Source organism: Macaca nemestrina, chromosome 12 (genome assembly GCF_043159975.1).
Source record: "Macaca nemestrina isolate mMacNem1 chromosome 12, mMacNem.hap1, whole genome shotgun sequence".
Taxonomy (NCBI): Eukaryota; Metazoa; Chordata; class Mammalia; order Primates; family Cercopithecidae; genus Macaca; species Macaca nemestrina.
Window position 1 is genome coordinate 74034879 of NC_092136.1, and position 26350 is coordinate 74061228.

Below are 26350 nucleotides of genomic sequence, written 5' to 3' on the forward strand. Positions count from 1 at the left end.
CCGACCATAGGGTGAATCATAAAACAAGTTTAAACAGATTTCAGAAGAATGACATCTTACGGATTATGTTATCTGCACACAAAATAAATTAGAAATAAATACAAGACACCTAGAAGAGCCCCATATATTTGGAAATTAACTAAGTTCTTAAAAACCCGTGGATCAAAGAAGAAATCATAGGAAAAAGTGAAAATATTTTAATTTAATGAAAATAAAAAGAAAATACATTACAATTTGTAGGACTCAGCTAAAGCAGTGCTTGGAGAAGAAATGTAAAGCTTTACTTGCTTATATTAGAAAGAAAGGTCTAAATCAATTAACTAAAATTATACTGTCTAAGATGTGAGAAAAAGAGGAGCAAATTAAAATCATTTTAAGTAGAAGAACAGAAGTAAAGTTACGAGCAGAAATCAATGAAATAGAAAACAGAGACATCCAGTGAACGCAGCAGCTAGTTTAATAAGAGAAAGTCAATAAAAGAGGTAATGTCTAACTATTTTGGATCAATAGAAGACACAAATTACCAATTTCAAGAAAAGGGACCTGTGATACATCTATGGTCCACTGGTTTTCGGCAAGGGTGTAACAATGAGGGAAAGAATAGTCTTTCCAGTAAGTGGTGTTAAGAAAGCTGGATATCCACATGCAAAAGAATGAAGCTGATACCTGTTTCACACTATATATAAAGATTAAGTTGAAATAAAGACCTAAATGTAAGAGCTAAAACAATAAAACTCTTAGAAGAAAACACCTGGGGAGTTTAGCTGTACCAGCTGCTTGCTGTAGAGGAATGTAAGCAGAGTATCTTACAAGTTTCCTGCATTTCAGACTTGAGTAGGGCTCAATTAGTGGGATTTTACAGAAAACCAAACAGGACATGAATATTGGAAAAATATGTTAAATCTGTCCCTTAGACTTTGTATCTGCTGTTCCCCTTAAGCTACATTTCTACCCTCACTTGACTCACCCCTCTTCACCTGATTAAACTCACTGATTCAGATCTCAGCTTAAACACCACTTTCTTGAGAACCTTCCTTGATCCCAAGTATTAGGTTAGACACCTCCCCTCCATCATTTACTTCATAACACGGTGAATTTCTTCATAACACTAAGCATGCTCGTATTGTGATGATTTGTCCCTATCAGTCTTCCTTTCTTCCTTATAGGTGATAAGTTGCAAAAGGGCAGAGGCCAAGTCTCTTTCCACAGCAGTATACCTAGTGCCTACCACAGAGCCTGACACATGGTAAGTGCTAAATAAATATCTGTGACTGAAGAGATGGACTCCTGCCTTGGCCTGAACTCCCTCCACTTTCCCCACCCTGAGAACTCCTGAGCCCATGTACCTGTAATGCAGGGAATTGAATGGAAGGTTGGTTTTTAGGCCAGAGCAACTTGCATCCCACCCTCCCATCTGTGCCCCTGAGGAAACAGTAGAGGAGCAAAAAGTCACCTTGTTGTAGGCCAGGCTAAGGTATCTCAGCTCTGGGAAGGGTGGGGCCAGCGTCTGGTTCCTGGCCTTCAGTGACTTCACAGGAAGGATCTCGAATATAGGAGGAAGTGAACATATCTTGGTTGTCTTAGAAAGAAGGAAAAGTCAAAATCAAAGTGCCCGATAATAAATAAGGTCACTAAGGGCCAACAGACCCTTTCAATGGAACAGGGTGGAATGAATGACCTTCCTAGAGAGACTTGGCCAAAAAGAGACATGTAGGGTCATAAGGGTAGATGTCACCATCAGCCCAGAATTCTGGCTCCAAGTTCTCTTAGGTCATATGATGAGCTAATTCTCAAGCACCCAAAGTTCCATTTTCAAGTTTTCTGAGGCCACAGGATAATACAGCACTGGTGCAGACATCAGAGGTACTTGGTCCCCACCCTCTCTGCCCTACAGCAGCTTACCCTGAATTGGTCCTTCTACACAGTTGGGCTAAAATTTCTCCAGAAGGCAAAGGGGAAGGTGCTTGTGTCCTTAAGGGGAATTTTTCTAGTGGGGAGAGGGAGAGGGAGGTGTCTTGAGCCTTGAACACCTGCTCTGATGGGCTAGCCCACATCCTCGAGTTGGAGGGTCTTCATTTGGGGATGAAACAACAGTCCTGAATGACTTCAGCCGGCCCGTGGGGGCTGAATGTGGCATGCTGCATCTGGATCCCTTCTTGCAGGGTCATGTTCTTTTCATACAACCCAGACTGCCACAGGTTCAACATATTTGATCAAGCAGAAAAAGGTCACTGTTGGTTTAACTATACATAACTCACTACACTCACTAATTCCTGAGTTCAATGGGACCACAGGATATTATAAGGGTAGATGTTGGGCTAAGGGTTAGGTTCAGATGAACTAGATTCTGTCTTAAGCTGAATTAATTAATCACTATGGAATCTTGAGCAAGTCACTTAAATTTTGCTTGTTCATTCAATGAACATTTATGGGGCACTTACTTTGAGCCAAGTATTTTGTACCCTTCTGGGTCAACCTGTAAAACCATATGAGTGGACAGGTCAGTCACGGGTGAGAATAAAACAAAAACCAGTGATGGTGTTTGGGAACTCAGATGACTCGCCTCTCCCAGTGATCCCAAGGCAATCTCTGAGATGCAAGAGTGGAATGTGCTGGCAGTCTGATAAGGCAGTCTCCTCCACTATGTAATTCCCTACTTAGAGCAAGGCTGTGTGAACTGAAGGGGGTAAGTCAGACTGCAGTACAGACAAGGAAAAGCCAGAGAGTCAAGATGAGGAGTATCCTGACCCAAGGGCATAACTGGCCCTGATGGGGGCAGAGAGGGCCCTGTCTTAGAGGGAGATGCATCTGATTTTAAGAGAAAGGCCACTAAAAGTCTCAACTATCCAACTCACTTTCTAGATTTTCAGATGTCAGAGAGCTGATCTGAGCACTGAGCAATCCTACAAATTATCTTTGACTTGTGAGGTAGACTGTATAATGGCCACAAGCCCCTCCATCCCACATACATGCCCTTTTGCAGTGTGACCTTGCTGCTCCTCCCATTCAGAGGTGGAGACCATGTGTCTACCCTCCTGAAATTAGACTGGCTATTACATAAGAAACAATTTGTCTGGTCTTTGTCCCAGGTTCCTGGCACTGAGCTTCTAAAACCTTGGAATTTTCTAAGTGATAGGAATATCTTTGTTATGCAGGACCCCTTGAGTCACACCTGAGTTTAGGGTAATGACATGACTCAGGATGGAGGCTGGCCATGCCAGAAAGACTAACCATGTGACTAGAGAGTTGGGGCTTTGCACCAGCCTGACCCCTGGGGAGGATAAGGAACTAGAAATTGAGTTCAATCAGGTGGCCAATGAGCCTCCAATAAAATCTCTGGACTCTGAGGTGTGGGTGAGCTTCCTGGTTGGTGAGCACATTCAGTGTGCTGGGAAGGAGACATGCCCTGATTTCACAGGGAGAGGCAAGAAAGCTCTCAAACCTCACCTTATATGCTTTTCCATTTGGCTAGTCCTGATTCGTGTCATTTACAGCTGGGGTCCCCAACCCTCGGGCCACAAACCAGTGCCAGTTCTTGGCTTATTGGGAACTGGGCCGCACAGCAGGAAGTGAGCAGCGGGTGAGTGAGTGAAACATCATCTGTATTTATAGCCACTCCCCATTGCTCGCATTACTGCCTGAGCTGCACCTCCTGTCAGATCAGCAGTGGCATTAGATTCTCACAGGAGCACAAACCCTACTGTGAACTGGGCATGCGAGGGATCTAGGTTGTGCTCTTGTTATGAGAATCTAATGCCTGATGATCTGTCACTGTCTCCCATCACCCCAAGATGGGACCGTCTGGTTGCACAAAAGCAAGCTCAAGGCTCCCACTGATTCTACATTGTGGTGAGTCGTATAATTATTTCATTATATATTACAATGTAATAATAACAGAAATAAAGTACATAATAAAAGTAATGCACTTTAATCATCTGAAACCACCCACCCCACCCCAGTCCATGGAAAAATTGTCTTCCACAAAACTGGTCCCTGGAGCCAAAAAGGTTGGGGACTGCTGCATTATAGTAAAACTGTGATTGTAAGTATAACCCTTTGCTGAGTTTTATGAGTTGTTCTAGAAAATTACTGAACCTGAGTGGGTTGTGGAAACTCTTGAATTTATCACCAGTTGGTCAAAGTGTGGATAGCCTGGGGACTCCTAAACTTGTGGCTGGCTTCTGAAGTGAGCGAAATCTTTTTGGGAACTACCCTCACTTGTGGGCTCTGTGCTTAACTTGTGGGGTCTGCACAAACTCAAGGGTCAGCGTCAGAATTGTACAGCAATATAATACTGGGCTTTTGACTTGCTTTGACCAACAGAATGTGGAGAAGTGACACTATTTCAATTTTAGAACCTTTCAATTAATCCTTGCTCTCTTGAAACCCTGATGCTGTAATGAAACCATACTGCAATGTAGCCCAGGAGGAAAAGACCACAGAGAAGATGCCAAGCCATGCCAGCTGTGTCCTTGAGCCCAGCCGACAGCTACCCTGCCAGCTAAATGCAGTTGCATGAGTGAGCCTTGGCGAAGCCAGTGGAATCACTTTGTCAACTCAATTGTGAGTGGTGAAAAATAATGAATTGTTACTGGGTTGGTTTGAGTAAGCAGCTATAGTTAACTGATAGAATTTCTCACACAGTTGTATCTGTGGGGAGGTTGTATACTAAGTTGCCTCTCAAGGATGCAGGTTGGCTAAATGAAGAGATATACTATTTATTGTAAATGAATAAATCAATATTTAGTTTACATGCACCAGTCTCCATGAGTATCTGCCGTGAGAGAAAAAATAATTTTCTATGCTAACAAAAATCAAGGGTCTAAGCCTGTGACATCAAGGATTAGGTCCTGGATAGTGGTGTATCTGGCAAGGACTTTTCCAGCTTTGGGGGACTCTAGTTACGGAGCTGCTGGTAGCAGCCCCACTTCAATGCCAATTTTATCACTTGAGGCAGCTGCCATTATTACATTATGCTAAACAGCATGTGAGAACAATGAAAGTTAGACTAGGCAGGTAAGGTCAAGACATGTCTGTCTGTGGCCAGCACAGGACCTGGTGCATGGTAGGTACTTGGCAACTACCTATACAATGAATGGGCTTCCTAAGTGTGATCTATAGAAATGACTCTCATGGCTCCATTAATTTATTTCATTTTGTCTATTAAAATTAATGTTCTAACTCAGGAACACAAATATAAAGTAGTCAGTTCCTACCTCTGAGGTTGAAAATCCAGGGTAAGACGAAAACACAACCTCTGAAACAGAAGATAAACAGAATGAAGGTTGGTGACAGCATTGACTGATGCCTAGAGCACCCTGGATATAGATCTGCCATCCACTGTGTGCAGCAGGGCACCTCCTAGAGGGAGTCCTCATTGGTCCCCGGCCCCAATGCTAACTAGGAAGAAGAGCTGGCTGTGACATGCATCAGGTAATAAGTCCCTTTGCACTAAGGATAAAATACAAACTGCTTATCCAGTCCTCTGAAGTCCTGCATGATTGGGCCCCTGCCTACTTCTTCAATCCCATTTCTTGATACTCTCTCCTTCATTAACTGTATTTCAGCCACACTGACCTTTTATCTGACTTTAAAACACCTAAGCACTTTTGAGCCTCAGAATTACTGGGGAGTCCATACTGAGCAGAAAGCTAACCAACTGTCTTAGAAGAGAAAATGTATATAGAAGACATTCTGTCAGAGGATTTGGAAATATTTGTTATATTAGTAGAAACAGAATGAGTTGAGCCAGTATATTCAGGAGAGATACCAAGAACAACCAGCACAAAGTCATAAGGAGGAGGCTGCAGAGTGATTTCATTCTTGGGACCATCAGAATGAGATGAGTCAATAAACAGCTGAGTTCAACCTAACACAGCATAGCATCTGATGGGACTAGATCCTGTGCAGACATTGCTCACCTTTACCCTAGTTAACCGATACCTTCTACATGTTAATGATATTATAATGAGAAAAGTCACATGACAATGAAGAAAACAGTAATAGGGGATGGAACAACATGGCATAAATAACTTCTCCTGTGATGAGAGTCTGCAAGGGAGTTTGGGAAAGCCTTGTGCAATGAACAAAGTAGGAATTCCCTGGGGGATGGGCCATGGTTGCAAGTGTGAGTGCTAATCTGTGAACCCTAGAAAATGACAGCAACTCTAGAAAGATTGGCACACTGTCTGATCGCGCATCCTGCTCTCCCCACAATCACAGAAATTACCGCATTTTAAGCTTCTGATTGAGCATTGTTATACAAACAGACTAAACAATCAAGAATCTCTTACTATTTGAGGAAAATTAACAATATAAAAAAGAGAAGAATTATCACCTGAATAAAAAGTTTATTTAACAAAAGTTATAAAAACTTCAAAATAGGATAATCAGTATCCTCTGAGAAATGCCAAAGTTTCACTCCTGAAACAAAAGCAGATTGCTGTGGAAGCAAAACTACTAACAAAGCTGTAAATTTATAATGAAAATAACTCATACATGTGCTGGATAGACAAATGGACCCAGTTGAAGAACTAATTCATAAAATGGAAGACTGAGTGGAGAGACTCTCAGAATGCAAAAAGGCAGAGAGAAGATGGTAGAATAGAAGATAACCCACTCATGTCCCCTCACAACCACAAAAATTCTACACCCACCCACAGTCAAAAGTCTCTCTGCAGGAGCATCAAGATTCAGGTAGGAGTTTGTGAAACGCTGGTGGATTCCAAGACCTTGAAGGATTGTTTTGAGAGTACAGACCAACACCAGTGGCTGATCCACCAAGCTTGCTCCCCAGTTCAAGCCTAGAAACAGCCCAGGCTTCCAAGGTCCTGGGCTACAGCCATATTTGGCCTTAAGCCTGCAACCAAAACCATCTGCAGAGAGGTCCAGAAGGAGTAGTGCACACTAGTGCCTTGGTGGAAAGGCTTGTCTGCCTGCTGACATCGGTCTTGGCAGTAAGCCTGAAAGTTGCCCTGTTTTTCTGATCCAGCCCCTCTCAGCTGAGGTCCCTGCTCACCGCCTCTTACACAAGGAACCAGAGGGAGACTCACCCATATCTCGCAGCCTGAGGCTCCCAGATGAGTTTACCAACCTCTGTCCCACAGCAAATTCCAAGGGGACCCAAGTCTCAGACTTGGTCCCTCCAGCTGCAATCAGATAACTAACCAGACTGTGCAGGGACTTGCTGGAAGACACATGCCCCTCTAAGCCAATGAGACTGGGCTTTCTAGCCTTCACCCTACAGCAAATCCTGAGAGAGCCCAGTCTCAGCTCTGACCCCTGTCACTACAGTGGAGAATTATCCTGTCTGTGCTGAGACCTGCTGGGAGACACATGCCTGTCTGGGCCAACAAGATGGGCTCCTTCCCATAGCAAATCCCACAGGGACCCAGTGTCAGCCCTGGCCCCTCCTGCTGCAATCAGGTAACTATCTCATCTGCATAGGGATTTGCTAGGAGACACATGCCCCTCTGAGCCAGTGAGACTGGGCTCTCCAGCCTCTACCTCACAGCAGATCCTGAGGAGGCCCAGTCTGCAATTTGGCCCCTCCTGCTGCAGTCAGGGAACTATCCTATCTGTGCAGGAACTTGCTGGGCAATGTGCACCTCCCTAAACCAAGACAGGGCTCTCTAGCCTCTGTTCCACAGCAGATCCTAAGGAGGCCTATGGTCAGTTCCAGCCCCTCCCACTACAATCAGGGAATTATTCCATCTGTGCAGAGCCATGCGGGCAGCTGTGTGCCTGTCTGAACCACCATGACAAGCACACCAGCCTCCATCCCACAGCAGATCCCAAGGGGGCTGTCTCAGCTCTGGCCCCTCTTGTTGCAGTCAAGGAACTACTTGTGCAGGGACCTGCTAGGTGACATACACCTGTCTAAGCCAATGAGATGGACCACCAGCTTCATTCCTACAGCAGATCCCAACATGCCCCAGTCTTAAATCCAGTCCCTCTGGCTACAGCTTTTGCAACCCTCTCAGTCTTTGCAAGACTTGCAGCAAGCCTGGGTTTAGACCATCCCTCAGTGCTGAGATGCCAGTAGTGGTCCCAGGCTCAGGAAACATAAGTCAGTCTGCTTAGAATCCCTGGAAGTCCCTCTGAAGAAGGACAGGCACAAACAAAGCCAGACTATAAAGGCAAAAATAAATACCTAATATTTCAAGGCAAGGACATCACACTTCTACAAAAATCAAGAACATTCAGAGAAATATGACGTCACCAAACAGACAAAATAAGATGCCAGAGATCAACCATAAAGTAATAGAGATGTGTGATCTCTCAGACAAAGAATTCAAAAGAATATTTTTGGGGGTTTCTTCTTTGTTTTTTGTTTTGTTTTGTGCTTTTTTTGGAGACAGGCTCTCATTCTGTCACCCAGGTTGGAGTACAGTGGCACAAACATGGCTTACTGCAGCCTCAACCTCCTAGGCTCAAGCAATCCTCCCACCTCAGCCTCCCATGTAGCTGGGACCACAGGCATGCACTACCATGCCTGGCTATTTTTTAAATTTTTTTGTAGACATGGGACTCTCACTTTGTTGTCCAGGCTGGTCTTGAACTCCTGGGCTCAAGCAATCTTCCTACCTCAGCCTCCCAAAGTGCTGAGATTATAGGCATGAGTTACCATGCCTAGCCAAAACAGATGTTTTAAGGAAGCACAGTGAACTTCAAGAAAACACAGAGAATCAATTCAGAAATTTACCAGAAAAATTTAACAAAGAGATTGAAATAATTTAAAAAAAAAATTCAAAGAAATCCTGGAAGTGAAAAATATAATGCATGAAATGAAAAAGGCAATAGAGAGTATCAACAGCAGAATTAAACAGAAGAATCAGTGAGCTCAAAGACTATGAAATACACAGAGTAGAAAAAATGAAGAAGAATGAAAAAGAATAAAGAAAGCTTGCAGGATTTATGGGACATAACATCAAAAAAGAAAATATTTGGGTTGCTGAAGTTAAACAGGGATATGAGAAAGACAAAGGGGGTACAAAGCTTATTCAAAGAATAACAGAAAACTTTCCAAATCTGGAGAATGGGTGGGTGTACACGTACCCCACCATGCCATTACTGCCAGCATAAGCACACCCACTTCCACTGTCACCACACTGCCACTGCCAGCATGAACATTAAGCATGGACACCAGTGGCCCTGCACCCTGGCCCATGCTACCACTGGGCCATCCAAAGGATGGCACCTTCAAAGACTGAAGGATTACCAGCCCACACAGATGAGAAAGAACCAGCCAAGAACTCTGGCAAATCAAAAAGCCAGAGTGTCTTTTTACCTCCAAATGACCACACTAGTTCTCCAGCAATGGTGCTTAAACAGGTTGAAATGACAGAAATGGAATTCAGAATATGGATAGAAATGGAGATCACTGACATTCAGGAGAAAATTGAAACCCAATACAAGGAATCTAAGGAATAAATAAAATAATACAGGAGATGAAAGATGAAATGGCCATGTTAAGAAAGAAGCAAAGTGAGGTGATACAGGTGAAGAATTAACTTCAAGAATTTCAGAATACAACTGCAAGTGTTAACAGCAGAATCAACCAAGCTGAGGAAAGATTCTCAGAGCTCAAAGACTGGCTCTTCAAAATAACTCAGTGAGACCAAAATAAAAAAATGGTAAGGAAGAATGACCAAAACCTCTGAGAAATATGGGATTATGTAAAGAGACCAAAAATATGACTCACTGGTATCCCCGAAAGGCAGGAAGAGAAAGCAAGCAACTTGGAAAACACATTCTGGTTATCATCCATGAAAATTTCCCCAACCTTGCTAGAGAGGCCAACATTCAAATTCAGGAAATGCAGAGAACCCCTGTGAAATACTACACAAGAAGACCATCCCCAAGAAACATAGTAATTGGATTCTTCAAGGTCAAAATGATAGAAGAAATGTTAAAGGAAGCTAGAGAGAAAGGGCAGGTCACCTACAAAAAACCCCATCAACTAACAGCAGACCTTTCAGCACAAACCAGAAAAGAATGGGGGCCTACAGTCATTCTTTTTTTTTTTCTTTTTTTCTTTTTTTTTTTTTTTTTTTGAGACAGTCTCACTCCCATCATCCAGGCTGGAGTGCAGTGGTGCAATCTTGGCTCATTGCAACCTCTGCCTCCCAGGTTCAAGTGATTCTCATGCCTCAGTCTCCCAAGTAGCTGGGATTACAAGCATGTGCCACCACACCTGTCTAATTTTTTGTATTTTTAGTAGAGACAGGATTTCACCATATTGGCCAGGCTGCTCTTGAATTTCTGGCCTCAAATGATCCACCTGCCTCAGCTTCCCAAAGTGCTGGGATTACAGGTGTAAGCCACTGTGCAAGGCTCAGCATTCTTAAAGAAAAGAATTTCCAACCAAGAATTTCATATCCAGCCAAGCTAAGCTTTGTAAGTGAAGGAGAAATAAGATCCTTTTCAGACATGCAAATGCTAAGGGATTTCCTTACTATCAGATATGCCTTACAAGAGTTCTTGGCCGGGCGCGGTGGCTCAAGCCTGTAATCCCAGCACTTTGGGAGGCCGAGACGGGCGGATCACAAGGTCAGGAGATCGAGACCATCCTGGCTAACACGGTGAAACCCCGTCTCTACTAAAAAATACAAAAAACTAGCCGGGCGAGGTGGCGGGCATCTGTAGTCCCAGCTACTCGGGAGGCTAAGGCAGGAGAATGGCGTGAACCCGGGAGGTGGAGCTTGCTGTGAGCCAAGATCCGGCCACTGCACTCCAGCCTGGGTGACAGAGCGAGACTCCGTCTCAAAACAAAGAATTAAAAAAAAAAAAAAAAAAAAGAGTTCTTGAAGGGAGTGCTAACCTTGGAAAGAAAAGACTGTTACCAGCCACTACAAAAACACACTTAAGTAAATAGACCAGTAACACTATAAAGCAACCACATGAACAAGTCTGCATAATAATGAACAAATCCTAACATCAATGTTCACTTTGAATGTAAACGAGTTAAATGGCACAGAGTGATCAGTTGAATAAATAAGCAAGACCTGATGGTATGCTGTCTTCAAGAGACCCATCTCACATGTGATGACACCCATAGGCTCAAAGTAAAGGGATGGAGAAAAATCTACCAAGCAAATAGAAAAACAGAAAAAAAGCAGGGGTTGTTGAATTTATTCTAAACTCAGACAAAACAGACATTAAACCAACAAAGATAAAAAAGACAAGGACATTACATAATGGTAAAGGGCTCAATTCAACAAGAAGACATAACTATCCTAAATATGTATGCATCTGACAGAGGAGCACCCAGATTCAAAAAGCAAGCTGCTTTTAGAGACATACAAAGAGACTTCGATAAACACACAATAATCGTGCAGGATATCAATACCCCAATAATAATATTAGATCATTGAGACAGAAAACTAACAAAGATGTTCATGACCTGAACTCAACACTTGACCAAATGGACCCAATCGACATCTACAGAACACTCCATCCCCAAACAACAGAATATACATTCTTCTCAGATGCACATGGCACATATTCTAAAGTCAACCACACAATCAGATATAAAACAATTCTCAGTAGAATTTTTTTAAAAAACCATACTAACCACACTCTTGGAGTACAGCACAATAAAATAGAAACACTAAGAAAATTGCTCAAAACCATATAATTACATCGAAATAAACCTGCTCCTAAATGACTTTTGAAATAATGAAATTAAGGGAGAAATCAAGATATTCTTTGAAACTAATGAGAACAAAGAGGCAACATACTGATACAGGAGGTAGAAAGAAATTATTTAGGCAGATAGGGTCCTCAGCAAAGTCCTCAGCAAAGCTTCCCTTTTAGCAAGAAGGAGCCCAATAAATTATTTTTTTCTAACAAAGAGCAGCCTGAAAAATTGAGCTGAAAACATAGATAAGCAAGCTGGAAGTTTGAACGGGGGAATGCCAGCAGTTGTGCCAATAGAAAAGGGCTACCTGGGAGCCAGGCATGTCCAACATGGAGGCTCCATCTTCCCTTTTTTGTTACTATGTGTACAGTAAAGGAATGGGCAATGTGGTGCAGGCTAGGCAGAGGACCTGCCTACATAATAAAAGATCAGTATGGGGACGACCAGTTTTTTGTGCCCTATGCAAATGACACACCTAGTGTAATGAGTTTTTCATACCCTATGCAGATGGCACACCTGGTCCAACCAATCTTTCACACCCTATGTAAATCAGATACTGCCTCCTCATCAGGCACCTATAAAAGCCCCTGCATTTAACCACAGATCTGACAAGCCATTTCTGTGGGATCCCCCTCTCCAGCAGAAAGCTATTATCTTTCACCTATTAAACTTCCACTCTTAAGCTCACTCTTTGTGTGTCCATGTCCTTGATTTCCTCAGCTGTGAGACAACAAACCTTGGGTATCACCCCCACCAATGAGGCCACTTCATTGTGGGGCCCATCTGGGATCCAAGGTAGACTCATTGGAAGGGTGAGTATAGGAGAAGACCCCATATCTTTACTTTCATTTCGGGGCCTTCTGCCCTCCGTTTTAAAATAAAACCAAAAACACTTGGTGTCTGACGGTCACCTAGATGCCCTTAGAGCATGCCACCCATCTCAAGACTCAGATGACAGGCTTGCTGGGGAGAACTTAATGAATCCGTCAGTACCCTCAGGGTGCTGGGAATGTTGACTCTGTTTCAAACCCGTTTCCTTTCACGGAGAGCCTAGCCATTGCGTGGGGCTGGAAGAGGTCCAGAGGCAACTGATAGTTCCTGGCCAGGGATACACCCAGGTGTTACCCGAAGGCTTCTGGATTAACCTCAGACTCTGACTGCCTGCTGAGCATCAGTAACAGGATCTCCAAGCTTTTCCTATTGCATTTTTCCTTCTTTCCTGTCGACTGCTATGTCTCCTATCCCCTCTCTGTATGAAATGCTGTGGAAATTTTTATACTTCAGGGAAATAATCCTGTTAGATAGGATCAGCAAATGCCATAGTAACCAGGAATATAATGCAAAGGATTGCCATTTTTGTGATTTTCTAGGAATAGAGGATCTTCCTTTCCCCCACAGTGAGCATCAATCTCTCTACCCTTGGTCTGGAGATCACATGGTATTTCAAGATCTACAGCACCACCTAGTGGAACAGAAATCCTCTCTATGAAGTATCTTCTCAGCCCTTTGCCTAAACACTCTAGTTTCCCAATTCTCCTCCCTTTTTGTATTCCTCTATTAGAGGTCAGGCTCTATGCCTCTTTTGTGAATGGGAAAACTCAACAATGAGGAGGAAAATGTCCTCCAAAACCAAATTTTAGTTTTGATACTGTCCCATCAGCAGGAAAACCACCATTCAGTTCCTACATTCTTTTAAGGCACCTATTCTGCCTCCCATTAAAATGGTACTTAAATAGTAAGGGGTTGTTATGTCTTAAAGTTAACCAGAACCACTGCCTAAAAATAAATATTTTAGTCCAGGCCATAATAGCAGTATAGAGCTCAACCCAGTACACTCTCTCCATTAAGGGGACTTGCAAATACAACTGTTACATAGTCTTTCCCAAGAGCCATCTATCAGGGAGCCACGTAGATCATACAAGTCTGGGAAGTCAAAGGGAAATCACCAGTGGAGGATTAGAGTTGCAAGGGTGAATGTGACTAAATCCATCACTTAGCTCCTTTAGATCCATGGCTGAGGGACATGCCTGCATCCAAGAGTAGCACTTTTAACAGATGCCAGGGCTCAGGGAACCAAGAAGGGAAAACAGTTGGGGGATGCTCCCATTGTCTTCCTCTCTACCTTGGGCCATTCCAAAGGAAGGAGGGGAATAAGGGACTCCTTGTCTCCCCTATCTTTTCAGCCATCTTTAGCCTGCACCCCTCTCAAGTGCATTCTGAAGCACTGAGACTCCTTTAATCCTGAAACTTTGCTTTTGCACAAGGGCATGGCCTTCTTACTAGACCTTTGCAAGCACTGGACAATCAACCAAGCTCTTTTAGCAGTCATATCAGGCAATCCAAAAGGTAATGGTTCCCCAAAACTAAAAAAGCAACTTCAGGCAGCTATTGAGTGTCCCGGCTCTTCCTGTCACCCTTATTTGGGGCCCCCTCTAACTGTGCCATCAGCTCCTCTATTTCCACCATCTCCAAAATTCCCCACTCCCCCAGCTTCACTCTTACTCCTATAGGAAATGACCAATGGAGGTGATGCCACTAGGGTTCAAGTTCCCGTCTCATTGCATGACCTTAGGCAAATAAAGGGATACTTAGGCTGATTTTCTGATGACTCCAATCGGTATATAGCTTTCCAAAATTTAACTCAGGTGTTTGACCTCTCATGGAGGGATGTTATGCTGCTCCTAAGCCAAACCCTAACTGCAGCTGAAAAACAGGCAGCTCTGCAAGCATCAGAGAAATTTGGAGACAAGCAATATGTCTCTTATAGTAGGCCAAAAAGGAAAAGAGAAAATAGGGAAGGTGAAGAGATAGCGGAACCATCATTCCCAGTGGGGAACTATCATTCCGAGTAGGGAAGAGAGGCAGTACCTCTTGACAACCCTGATTTGGAACCCCGATAACTTCACAGATGAATGGAAAAGGAAACACTTATTAATGTGCATATTGGAGGGCCTACAAAGAACTAGGAGAGCCAAACCTCTTAATTACTCTAAACTGGCCAAGATAAACCAAAAGCCAGATAAGAACCCTGCAGCCTTTATGGAAAGGCTGATAGAAGCACTAATAAAACACACCTCCTTATCCCCTATTCAGTCAAGGGACAGCTCACCCTAAAGGAAAAGTTTATTACACAGGCAGCTCCCAATATTAGAAGGAAACTGTAGAAGCAAGCTATAGGACCAGATAGCACCTTGAAAAACCTCTTGAGGGTAGTTACCTTGGTCTTTCATAATAGGGACTGGAAGGAGGCCCTGGAGAGAGGAAACACAAGAGAAGGCCAGAGGCTCTAGTAGCTGCTTTGCAAACTTGCAAGTCCAGGATCCCCAAGGTGCATCCATTAGTTGCTACCAGTGTGGCAAGTCAGGGTACTTTAAGAAGGAGTGCCCAGGCAGCAATCAGAAGCCACCTCAAGCATGTCCAGCCAGTGGTTGGGACCACTGGAGATCAGACTGCCCCTGGAGACAGAGGTTACTGGGTTCAGAACCAGTCTCACAGATGGTCCAACAGGACTGATGGGTCCTGGGGTTCAGACCCCTGGCTCCAGCAGCTCAAACTGTCATTATTGCACAGGAGCCCCAGGTGATTCTGAAAATTGAAGGAAGGAAGGAAGGTGGACCTTATTCTAGACATTGGAACCAGTATCTCTCCCTAATCCAGGCCTCCCCTTTTCCCATAGCATGACCATGATGGGCATCTCAGGAAAAATTCTAACCTGATATTTTTCTCAACCCCTTAGTTGTAGTTGGGAGGACTTATTATTTACACATGCCTTCTTACTCATGCCTGAAAGTCCCACTCCTTTATTAGGCAGAGACATTTTTGCTTGCATGGGGGCCAGTATCCTTATAGCTCCAAGAGAAACTCGTTGTCTCCCCCTGGTGGAAGCTATTATTAATCCAGTAGTGTGAGCAACTCAAGGAAGAATAGGCCAGTCCAGATCCACCTTAAGGATCCCACTTCTTTTCCTAACCAGAGACAATATCCCCTAAAGCCAAAGCTAGGAAGGGGTTAGAAGCCATTATTAATAACCTGAAAATGCAGGGCCTCCTCAAACCCTGTAGCAGCCCCTGCAACACCCCAATATTAGGAGTGCAAAAATCCAGTGGAGAACGGAGACTAGATCAGATCCTCCACATCATTAATAAGGCCATAGTTCCAACTCATCCAGTGGTCCCTAATCCCTATACTTTGCTAACCCAAATATCTGAAGGAACTAAATGGTTCATAGTCCTAGATCTAAAGGATGCCTTTTTCTATATAGCGTTACATCCTGATTCTCAATACCTGTTTGCCTTCGAAGATCCCTCTGGCCAGATGTCCACTTAACATGGACAGTGCTGCCTCAGGGATTTTGAGACAGTCCCCACTTGTTTGGACAGGCACTGTCAAAGGACCTCTCTGAGTTTTCCCATCCTCAGGTCAGGGTCTTGCAATATGTAGATGACATACTGCTTTGTGCCCCAACTGAGGAAGCATCTCAGGAAGGCAGTGAAGCTCTTCCTAATTTCTTAGCCAACAGAGGATATAAGGTTTCAAAATCTAAGGTCAACCTTTGCCAAACCTCAGTGAAGTACTGGGTGTAGTGTTGTCTGAAGGGACCAGAGCATTAGGGGAAGAAAGGATTAAGCCAATATCCTCCTTCCCCCTCCCTAAAACCTTGAAGCAACTAAGAGGATTTGGGGACATTACAAGATTCTGCAAACTCATCTTGGTATGGTGAGGTAGTTTACCCCTTATATCACCTCATAAAAAAAACTCAAGGCTAGGCACAGTGGCTCACGCCTGTAATCCCAACACTTTGGGAGGCCGAGTTGGGCGGATCATGAAGTCAAGACATCAAGACCATTCTGGCCAACATGGTGAAACCCTGTCTCTACTAAAAATACAAAAATTAGCTGGGCATGGTGGTGCATGCCGGTATTCCCAGCTACCCGGGAGGCTGAGGCAGGAGAATCACATGAACCCAGGAGGTAGAGGTTGCAGTGAGCCGAGATCACACCACTGCACTCCAGCCTGGGTGACGGAGCAAGACTCCGTCCCAAAAAAAAGAAACTCAAGTGGCTAAAACTCATTTTCTAACCTGAGAACCTGAAGCTCAAAAGGCCTTTAATCAGTTAAAACAAGCCTTACTTAGGGTACCAGTCCTCAGCCTTCGCATAGGGAAGGTCTTCAATCTTTATGTATCAGAAAGGAAGACAATGGCCCTGGGAGTTTTAACTCAAGCCCAAGGACCAGCTCAACAGCCAGTGGGCTCCCTAAGTAAGGAACCTGATTTGGTGGCTAAAGAATGGCCATCATGCCTCTGAGCCACTGCCACAGTGGCCCTACTGGTACCAGAGGCCACTAAATTAACCCTGGGAAATGGCTTAACTGTTTATAACCCACATAATGTAGCAGGATTGCTGTCCTCTACGGGATGCCCTTGGCTAACAGAAAGCTGACTCCTTAAATATCAGGCTCTGATATTAGAAGGGTCTACAATCCAGTTAAAAACTTGCTCTTGCCTAAACTCAGCCACTTTCCTCCCCAAGGAAACTGGGAAACCTGAACATGACTGTGAACAAGTTGTGGTACAGACCTATGCAGCCAGGGAAGCTCTCAGGGAAACTCCCCTGGAAAATCCAGACTGGACCCTCTTCACAAATGGAAGTTCCTTTGTGAAGCGAGGAGTCTACAAGGTGGTATATGCAATGTACACTATGAATGACATTGAAAGTGCACCCCTCTCCCCAGGCACAAGCATTCAACTAGCTGAACTGACAGCTCTTACAAGAACACTTGAATGAAGCAAGGGAAAGGTAGCTAACATTTACACAGACTCCAAGTATGCTCTCTTAGTTCTTTATGCTCATGCTGCCATTTGGGAGGAAAGACACTTTCTTACTACTAAAGATAAGCTATAAAATAGCATCAGGAAATTAACAAGTTATTATCCTCGGTTTTCCTTCCACAAGAGGTAGCAGTGATGCATTGTAAGGGACATCAGAAGGGAGCAGATGAAGTAGCCTAAGGAAACAAGTTAGCTGATCAGGCAGCCAAGTCAGCAGCAAGTCAGCCTCAGGGCCTCAATGCACTTGAAGCCCCTCTAATCTGGGAAGGCTCCATAAGAGAAATTAAGCCTCAGTACTCCCCTGCAGAAGCAGAATGGGCCACTTCTCAAGGGTATACTTTTCAGCTCTCAGGATGGCTACAGTCAGAGGATGGCAAACTCCACTTGCCAGCCTCCCGCCAGTGTAAAGTCCTTAAGATCCTTCACCAGGCTTTTCACTTGGGAAAGGATAAAACTTATCGTGTGCCCAGAGATTTTTCAGGAGATAACTTATTAAAAACAGTCAAGCAGCTTGTTAGTGCTTGTGAAGTCTATCTTAAAAATAATCCCCTTGGTCGGGCACGGTGGCTCACACCTGTAATCCCAGCACTTTGGTGGGTGGATCACTTGACGTCAGCAGTTCAAGACCAGCCTGACCAACACTGCAAAACCCCAACTCTACTAAAAATACAAAAAAGTTAACCGGGTGTAGTGGTGCACGCCTGTAATCCCAGTTACTTGGGAGGCTGAGGCATGAGAATTGCTTGAACTCAGGAGGTGGAGGTTGCAGTGAGCTGAGATCGCACCACTGCACTCCAGCCAGAGCGACAGAGTGAAACTGTGTTTCAAAATTATAATACTCCCCTTAACAGGCATCTCCTTCCTCCTCAAACCGAAAGAATGGGAAGCCATCCAGGGAAGGATTGGCAGATAGACTTCACCCACATGCCAAAGAAGAAGGACATCCAATACCTCCTGGTATGGGTAGATACTTTCACTAACTGTATAGAAGTATTTCCATGCTGTACAGAAAAGGCCTCCGAGGTAACAAAAGTGTTAGTTAATGAAATAACTCCCCACTTTAGTCTACCTAAGTACCTTCAAGGTGACAATGGCCCCTTGCTTAAGACAGCTGTCACACAAGGGGTCTCAAAGGCACTAGGCATACAGTATCATCTCCACTGTGCTTGGAGACCCCAGTCCTCAAGAAAGGTAGAGAAGACAAACAATATTATCAAAAGACATCTCAGAAAACTGTCCCAAGAAACTCATCTTCCTTGGGTCACTCTTCTTCCCATGGCTTTACTGTGGGTAAGAAATACCCCTTCAAAGTTAAGTCTGACCCTGTTTGAAATGCTGTATTAACAACCTTTCCTTACAAATGATTTTCTATTAGACCAAGAGACCTCTAAATTGGTTAAGCATGTAACCTCCCTAGCTTACTTCCAGAAGTAAGCAGAAGCCCAACCCCCCAAAATAGGACCATCATTATTTAACTCAGGAGATGTGGTATTAATAAAGACTCTGCCCTCTGTCTCCCTACCTAAGCCCAAGTTAGGAGGGGCCCTACACTGTTCTTTCAACCCCTCAGCAAAAAATGTTATAGGAATCAACTCCTGGATGCATCACTCAAGTCAAAGCCTGGAACCTGAGAGAGCAACCCCAGAGAGCCCAGAGGAATGTGCTGGATATCAATGTGAAGAAATAGGAGATCTTAAGCTGAAAATCATAAAGGATAAGTAAATGAGTAAGGGCTATTCATCCTACTCAGTCCTACCTTATTAGATACTTTCAGTTATTTCTACTTTACCTCTCGAGATTCACTGTCAGATACTAGAACTTTTTGATGCATACTTGTGGGAAGATTTTTATTATCTGTGAGATTACACTTGTAACTTCATAGACTCCCAAAGGGAAATTCTGTATCTTGTTAAGTAAAATTTTAGATGGAAATTATCTACTACACCACCCTTGTGCAAATTGTTACACTTTCTCTGCTATTTGCAGTAGGACTGTATACTGCGGCACCTGCAATGTAGAATTCTGGATGGAAAATTCTAATTTCTGTAATATTCTGCCAAATTATAATCTTTATAACAGGATTAATAATTACAGGAAAGATTTAGCCAAGGTTAACACTAAAGTTATTCTAGCCACCCAATAATGTGTTCCTCCCAATCACATCACAAGTCATAAAAGATAGCCCAGGCCTAAAATTATCTTCTAATGCCAAGTCAAGGGGGAATATATATTTTTTTTTCGAAGAAAAATGTTGCTTTTATATTACGCTTCTGGTAAAGTACAGCGACATCTGATGGAGGCAACTAGTATTACAACCCATCAAAATGACTATCAAGTATTAAACCCTACTGTCTTGGTTGTAGCCTATAGTACCCCCACTAATAATGGGATTCTTAATATTCATATTCAAACTCTATATTCTAAACCTTCTTGTAAAATGTATCTCTTCTTGCCTAAAAGCTATTAAACTCCAAATGGTGCTGCAGATGGAACCACACATGGACATGCCTTTCTTCCAAGAACCCTTAGATCAACTCCAGAGGGAGCCTTTGCTGCTGTTACCCACATGATGCCCGTCTTTAGCAGGAAGTAGCCAGAAAGAGTTGTCCTCCAATACCCCTAACAGCTGTTAGCATTTCCACTCCTCAGGGGTAAATATGATACTGGAGGTAGAAAGAAATTATTTAGGCAGATTGTGAGGGTAAAAGAGTCCTCAGTAGAGCTTCCCTTTTAACAAAAGGCCGTACAAGAAATTATTTTTTTCCAGCCAGGCATGGTGGTTTATGCCTGTAATCCCAGCACTTTGGGAGGCTGAGGCAGGCAGATCACTTGGGGTCAGGAGTTTGAGACCAGCCTGGGCCAACATGGTGAAACCCCATCTTTACTAAAAATACAAAAATTAGCTGGGTGTGTTGGGGCACACCTGTAATTCCAGCTACTCAGGGGGCTGAGGCAGGAGACTCACTTGAACCCAGGAGGTGGAGGTTGCAGCGAGCCAAGATTGTGCCACTGCATTCCATCCTGGGTGACAAAGCATGACTCTGTCTTAAAAAAAAAAAAAAAAGAAAAAAAAAGTTTTCTCCAACAAAGAGAAGCCTGAAAAATCAAGCTGCAAACATAGATAAGAGAGCTGGAATCTTGGACAGGGGAATGTCAGCAGCTGTGCCAATAAAAAGGGCTACCTGTGGACCAGGCATGTCCAACATAGAGGCTCCATCTTCCCTTTTTTTGTTGTTACAACATGTACAGTAAAGGAATGGGCAGTGTATCACAGGCCAGGCAGAGGACCCATCTGCATAACAAAAGATTTGGGTAGGGGTGACCAGCTTTTCATACCCTATGCAAATGGCACAGCTATTCCTAACCAGATTATAGTGTCCTATGCAAATGGCACACCTGGTCTAATCAATCTTTTGTACCCTATGTAAATCAGAAACTGCCTTCTCACCAGGCACCTATAAAAACCCCTGCATTTCACTGCAGATCCAGCAACTTATTTCTCCAGGACCCCTCTCTCTAGCAGAGAGCTATTCTCTTTCTTTCACCTATTAAACTTTCACTCTTAAACTCACTCTTTGTGTGTCCATATCCTTTATTTCCTCGGCCATGAGACAATGAACCTCACGTATCACCCTAGACAACAAGGCTGCTTCAATACCAGAATCTCTGGGACACAGTTAAGGTAGTGCTAAGAGGGAATTTTATAGCATTAAATACCCACATCAAAAAGTTAGAGAGATCTGAAATTAATAACCTAATATCACAACTAGAGAAACTAAAGAGACGAGGAAACCAACCCCAAAGCAAGCAAAAGACAAGAAATAACCAAAATCACAGCTGAACTGAAGAAAATTTAGATGCAAAAAACTATTCAGAAGATCCACAGCCTGGATATGGTGGCTCATGCCTGTAATCCCAGCAATCTGGGAGGCTGAGGTGGGATGGTTTCTTGAGCTCAGGAGTTTGAGACCAGCCTGGGCAACACAGTGAGACCTTGTCTCTAGAAAAGATCAAAAAATTAGCTGAGTATGATGATGTGCACCTATAGTTCCAGCTACTTGGGAAGCTGAGGTGGGAGGATTGCTTGAGTCTGGGAGGTTGAGGCTGCTGTGAGCTGAGATCATGCAACTGCACTCCAGCCTGGGTGACAGAGTGAGACCCTGTCTCAAAGAAAAGAAAAAAGATCAACAAATACAGGAGTTGCTTTTTTGAAAAAGTTAATAAGATAGAGACTGCTAGTTAGATTAATAAAGGAAAAAGAGAGAAGATAAAAAGAAAAACAATTCGATATGACAAAGGGGATGTTACCACTGACCCCACAGAATTACAAAAAAACATCAGAGACTACTACTAACATATGAGGTATAAAACCTAGAAGAAATGGATAAATTCATGGACACATACAACCACCCAAGACTGAACTAGGAAGAAACTGAATCCCTGAATAGACCAACAACAAGTTCTGAAACTGAAACAGTAACAAAACGCCTGCCAACCAATAACAAGCCCAGGATGAGACAGAGTCATAGCCCAACTCTACCAGGTGTATAAAGAACAGGTACCATTCCTATTGAAACTATTCCAAAAATTGACGAGGAAGGACTCCTCCCTAATTCATTCTTTGAGGCCAGCATCATCCTGATACCAAAACCCACCAGAAACACAATAACAACAAAAAAACTTCAGGCCAATATCGTTGATGAACATAGATGCAAAAATCCTCAGAAAAATACTGGCAAATCAAATCCAGCAGCACATCAAAAAGCTTAACCACCATGATCATGTAGGCTTTATTCCTGGGATGCAAGGTTGGTTCAACATATGCAAATCAATAAATGTGATTTATCTCATAAACAGAACAAAAAACAAAAACCACATGATCATCTTAATAGATGCAGAAAAGGCTTTTGATAAAATTTAACATCATTCATGTTTCAAACTCTCAACAAACTAGGCATTTAACGAATAAACCTCAAAATAATAAGAGCCGTCTATGAGAAACCCATTGCCAACATCATGCTGAATGGGCAAAAGCTGGAAGCATTCCCCTTGAGAACTGGAACAAGACAGGATGCCTACTCTCACCACTCCTGTTCAATATAGTACTGCAAGTCCTAGCCAGAGCAATCACGCAGGAGAAAGAAATGAGAGGCCTCAACATAGGAAGAGAGGAAGTCAGACTATCTCTGCAGACAATGTGATTCCATACCTAGGAAACCCCACAGTCTCTGCGCCAAAGCTCCTAGATCTGATAAACAACTTCAGCAAAGTTTCAGGATACAAAATCAATGTACAAAAATCAATAGCATTTTTATACACCAACAACCTCCAAGCTGAAAGCCAAATCAAGAACACAATCCTGTCCACAACAGCCACAAAAAAAATAATGTACCTAGGAATACAGCTATCAGGAAGGTGAAAGATCTCTACAACAAGAGTTACAAAACACAGCTTAAAAAAAATCAGAAATGACACAAAAAAAATGGAAAAACATTCCATGCTTATGATAGGAGGAATCAATACTGTTTAAATGGCCATACTGCCCAAAGCAATTTATAGATTCAATGCTATTCCTATCAAACTACCAATGCCATTCTTCACCAAATTAGAAAGAAAGTACTTTAAAATTCAAATAGAACCTTTAAAAAAAGCCTGAATAGCCAAGGAAGTCCTAAGCAAAGAGAACAGAGTTGGAGGCATTATGTTACCCAACTTAAAACTATACTTCAAGGCCACAGTAACCAAAAGAGCATGGTACTGGTACAAGAACAGACACATAGACCAATGGGACAGGTTATAGAGGCCAGAAATAATGCCACACACCTACAATCATCTGATCTTTGACAAAATTGATGAAAACAGACAACAGGAAAAGATTCCCTATTCAATCAATGATGCTGAGATAACTGGCCAGCCATATGCAGAAGACTGAAACTGAACCCCTTCCTTACACCATCTACAAAAACAAACTCAAGATGCATTAAAGACTTAAATGTAAAACCCAAAATTATAAAAACTCTGGAAGATAGCTTAGGAAATACACTACTGGGCAAAGAGTCCATGACAAAGATGCCAAAAGCAAATGTGACAGAAACAATAATTAACAAATGAGACCCAATTAAACTAAAGGGCTTCTGCAGAGCAAACGAAACTATCAACAGAGCAAACAGATAAAGTACAGAATTGGAGAAAACATTTTCAAACTATGCATCCGACAAAAGTCTATGGCCAGAATCTATAAGGTACTTAAATTTATAAGCAAAAAACAACCCCATTAAAAAGTAGCCAAAGGACATGAACAGATACTTTTCAAAAGAAGACATACATCCTGCCAACAAGCATATGAAAAAATGCTCTAACATCATTAGAGAAATGCAAACCAAAACTATAATGAGATATTAATATCATGTACGCCAGTCAGAATGACTATTATGAAAATGTCAAGAAAACAACAGATGCTGGCAAAGTTGTGGCGAAAAGGGAAGACTTTATACACTGCTGGTGGATATATAAATTAGTTCAGCCATTATGGAAAGCAGTTTTGCAACTTCTGAAAGAACTTAAAAACATAATTACTATTCGATCCAGCAATACCATTATTGGGTATATACTCAAAGGGATATAAATCAATCTACTACAAAGATATATGCGCATGTATGTTCACCGCAGCACTGTTCACAATAACAAAGACATGGAATCAACCTAAATGCCAATCAATGGTAGACTGGATGAAGAAAATGTACATATTTTGGTGTGGTACGTATACACCATGGAATACTATGTAGCCATAAAAAAAGAATGAAATCATGTCCTTTGCAGAAACATGGATGAGCTGGAGACCATTATCCTAAGCAAATTAACACAAGAATAGAAAACCAAGTACTGAATGTTCTCACTTACAAGTGGGCGCTAAACATCAAGTACATATTAACACAAAGAAAAGAAAAACAGGCACCACGATCTACTTAAGGGTGGAGGGTGGGTAAAGGGTGGGTGAGGACTGAAGAACTACCTGTCCAGTACTATTCCTGTTCTTACCTGGGTGATGAGATAATCTGTACATCAAACCCCCATGACATGCAATTTACCTATGTAATGAACTTCTATATGTACCCCATGTTAGTCCGTTCTCACATTGCTATAAGAACTGCCTGAGACTGAGTAATTTATAAAGAGAATAGGTTTAATTGACTCATAGTTCTACATGGCTGAGGAGGCCTCAGGAAACTTACAATCATGGCAGAAAGTGAGAGGGAGGCAGGCACCTTCTTCACAAGGTGGCAGGCGAGAGAACGAATGAAGAAGAAACTTGCCAAACACTTATAAAACCATCAGATCTAATGAGAACTCACTATCATGAGAACAACATGGGGGGAACTGCCACCCATGATCCAATGACTTCCCACTGGGTGGGGATTATGGGGATTACAATTCAAGATGAGATTTGAGTGGGGACACAGCCAAACCATATCAGCCCTTGAACCCAAAATAAAAGATTTAAAAAATTAAGATTTTTCTCTTAAAAATGTCTATAATAGATAAAGTTAACATAGGTAATAATAAAAGAAGATATTAAAACTGTCCAGGGATACGAAATACTAATTCATAGAAGTAGAAAACCAAATAGCTAAGTAAATGGAGAATGCTTAACATTAACAGCAGATAGAAAAGTGCACATTAAAACAAATATCGGTAACCAAAGAGGGCAGAGCAAGATGGCAGAACAGAAGCCTACACCATTTGTCCCCCCCCGTCCCCTAAACACCAAATTTTAACAACTATCTACACATAGAATAGCACTATCACAAGAACAAAAACTCAGGTGAGCAATCACAGTAACTGGTTTTAACTTCACATCACTGAAAGAGGTATTGAGGAGGGCAGGAGAGACAGTCTTAAATCACCAATACCACCCCTCATCCATCCCCTGGCAGGAGCCATGTGGTGCAGAGACAGAATCTGTGCATTTTGGGGACAGAGAGCACAGCAACTGAGGGACCTTACATTGAACTCTGTGCTGCCCTGTCACAGCAGAGAATAAAGCCATGCTGGGCTCAGCTAGTGCTGGTGCACAGAGGCAGAATTTGGACCAGCCTCTAGCCAGAGGGGAATCACCCATCCCAGCTGTTGGAACTGACGTTTCTTGGCCAGCCTTGCCACCACTGGCTGAAGTGCTCTGGAGTTCTAGATAAACTAGAAAGGCAGTCTAGGACACAAGAGCTGTAATTCTTAGGGAACTCCTAGTGTTAGGCTGGGCTTAGAGTCAGTGAACTAGGGTGGCACATGACCTAGGGAGACACCAGCTGGCGCAGCTAAGGGAGTGCTTGTGCCACCCCTCCCCTAACCCCAGGCAGTGCAGTTCACAGCAATAAAAGTGTCTCCTTCTTTCTACTTAAGGAGAGGAGAGTGAAGAGTAAGGAAGATTTTGTCTTATATTTGGATACCAGCTCAGGCACAGGATAGGGCACTGGGCAGTAGGATAGGGCACTGGGAAGACTTGTGAGGCCTCCATTCCAGGCCCTAGTTCTTAGATGACATTTCTAAACACACTCTGGGCCAAAAGGGAAAACTGCTTTCAAGGGAAGGACTCAGTCCTGCCAGGATTCATCACCTGTTGGACTAAAGAGCCCTTGGGCCCTTGATAACCCTAGCTCCCTGACATTTCTAAACACACCCTGAGCCAAAAGGGAACCTGCTGCTTTGAAGGGAAGGAACTAGTCCTGGCAAGATTCATCCCCTGTTGACTAAAGAGCCCTTTGGCCCTGAATAACCAGCAGCAATACTGAATTAGTACACTATGGGCCTTAAGGCCTGAGATGTCCTGGCTTCAGGGGTGATGGAGCACATTTCCAGATGTAGTGGCTATGGTGAAAGACTCA

The 26350-nt window shown here is 43.0% G+C and overlaps 1 protein-coding gene and 1 pseudogene across 11 annotated transcripts in view; one reads left to right on the plus strand and one right to left on the minus strand.

The window, feature by feature from the left end:
* Nucleotides 1-26350, minus strand: part of LOC105468749 (X-ray radiation resistance associated 1) — a 104266-nt gene that overhangs the window by 15634 nt on the left and 62282 nt on the right. For 9 of the 11 annotated variants that reach the window (XR_011610931.1, XM_071075300.1, XM_011719071.3 and 6 more), the window contains 2 exons: nucleotides 5217-5257; nucleotides 1454-1579 (listed from right to left, as the gene is read on the minus strand). The exons of the other annotated variants lie outside the window; for them this stretch is intronic. Coding sequence is in view for 8 of the 9 variants with exons in the window: in XM_071075300.1 (XP_070931401.1) it covers nucleotides 1454-1579; nucleotides 5217-5257 (167 nt within the window). In the remaining variant the exon portion in view is untranslated. The remainder of the gene's footprint in view (nucleotides 1-1453; nucleotides 1580-5216; nucleotides 5258-26350) is intronic. 11 annotated transcript variants of the gene reach the window in all.
* Nucleotides 1575-26350, plus strand: part of LOC105468748 (large ribosomal subunit protein eL31-like) — a 56207-nt pseudogene continuing 31431 nt past the window's right edge.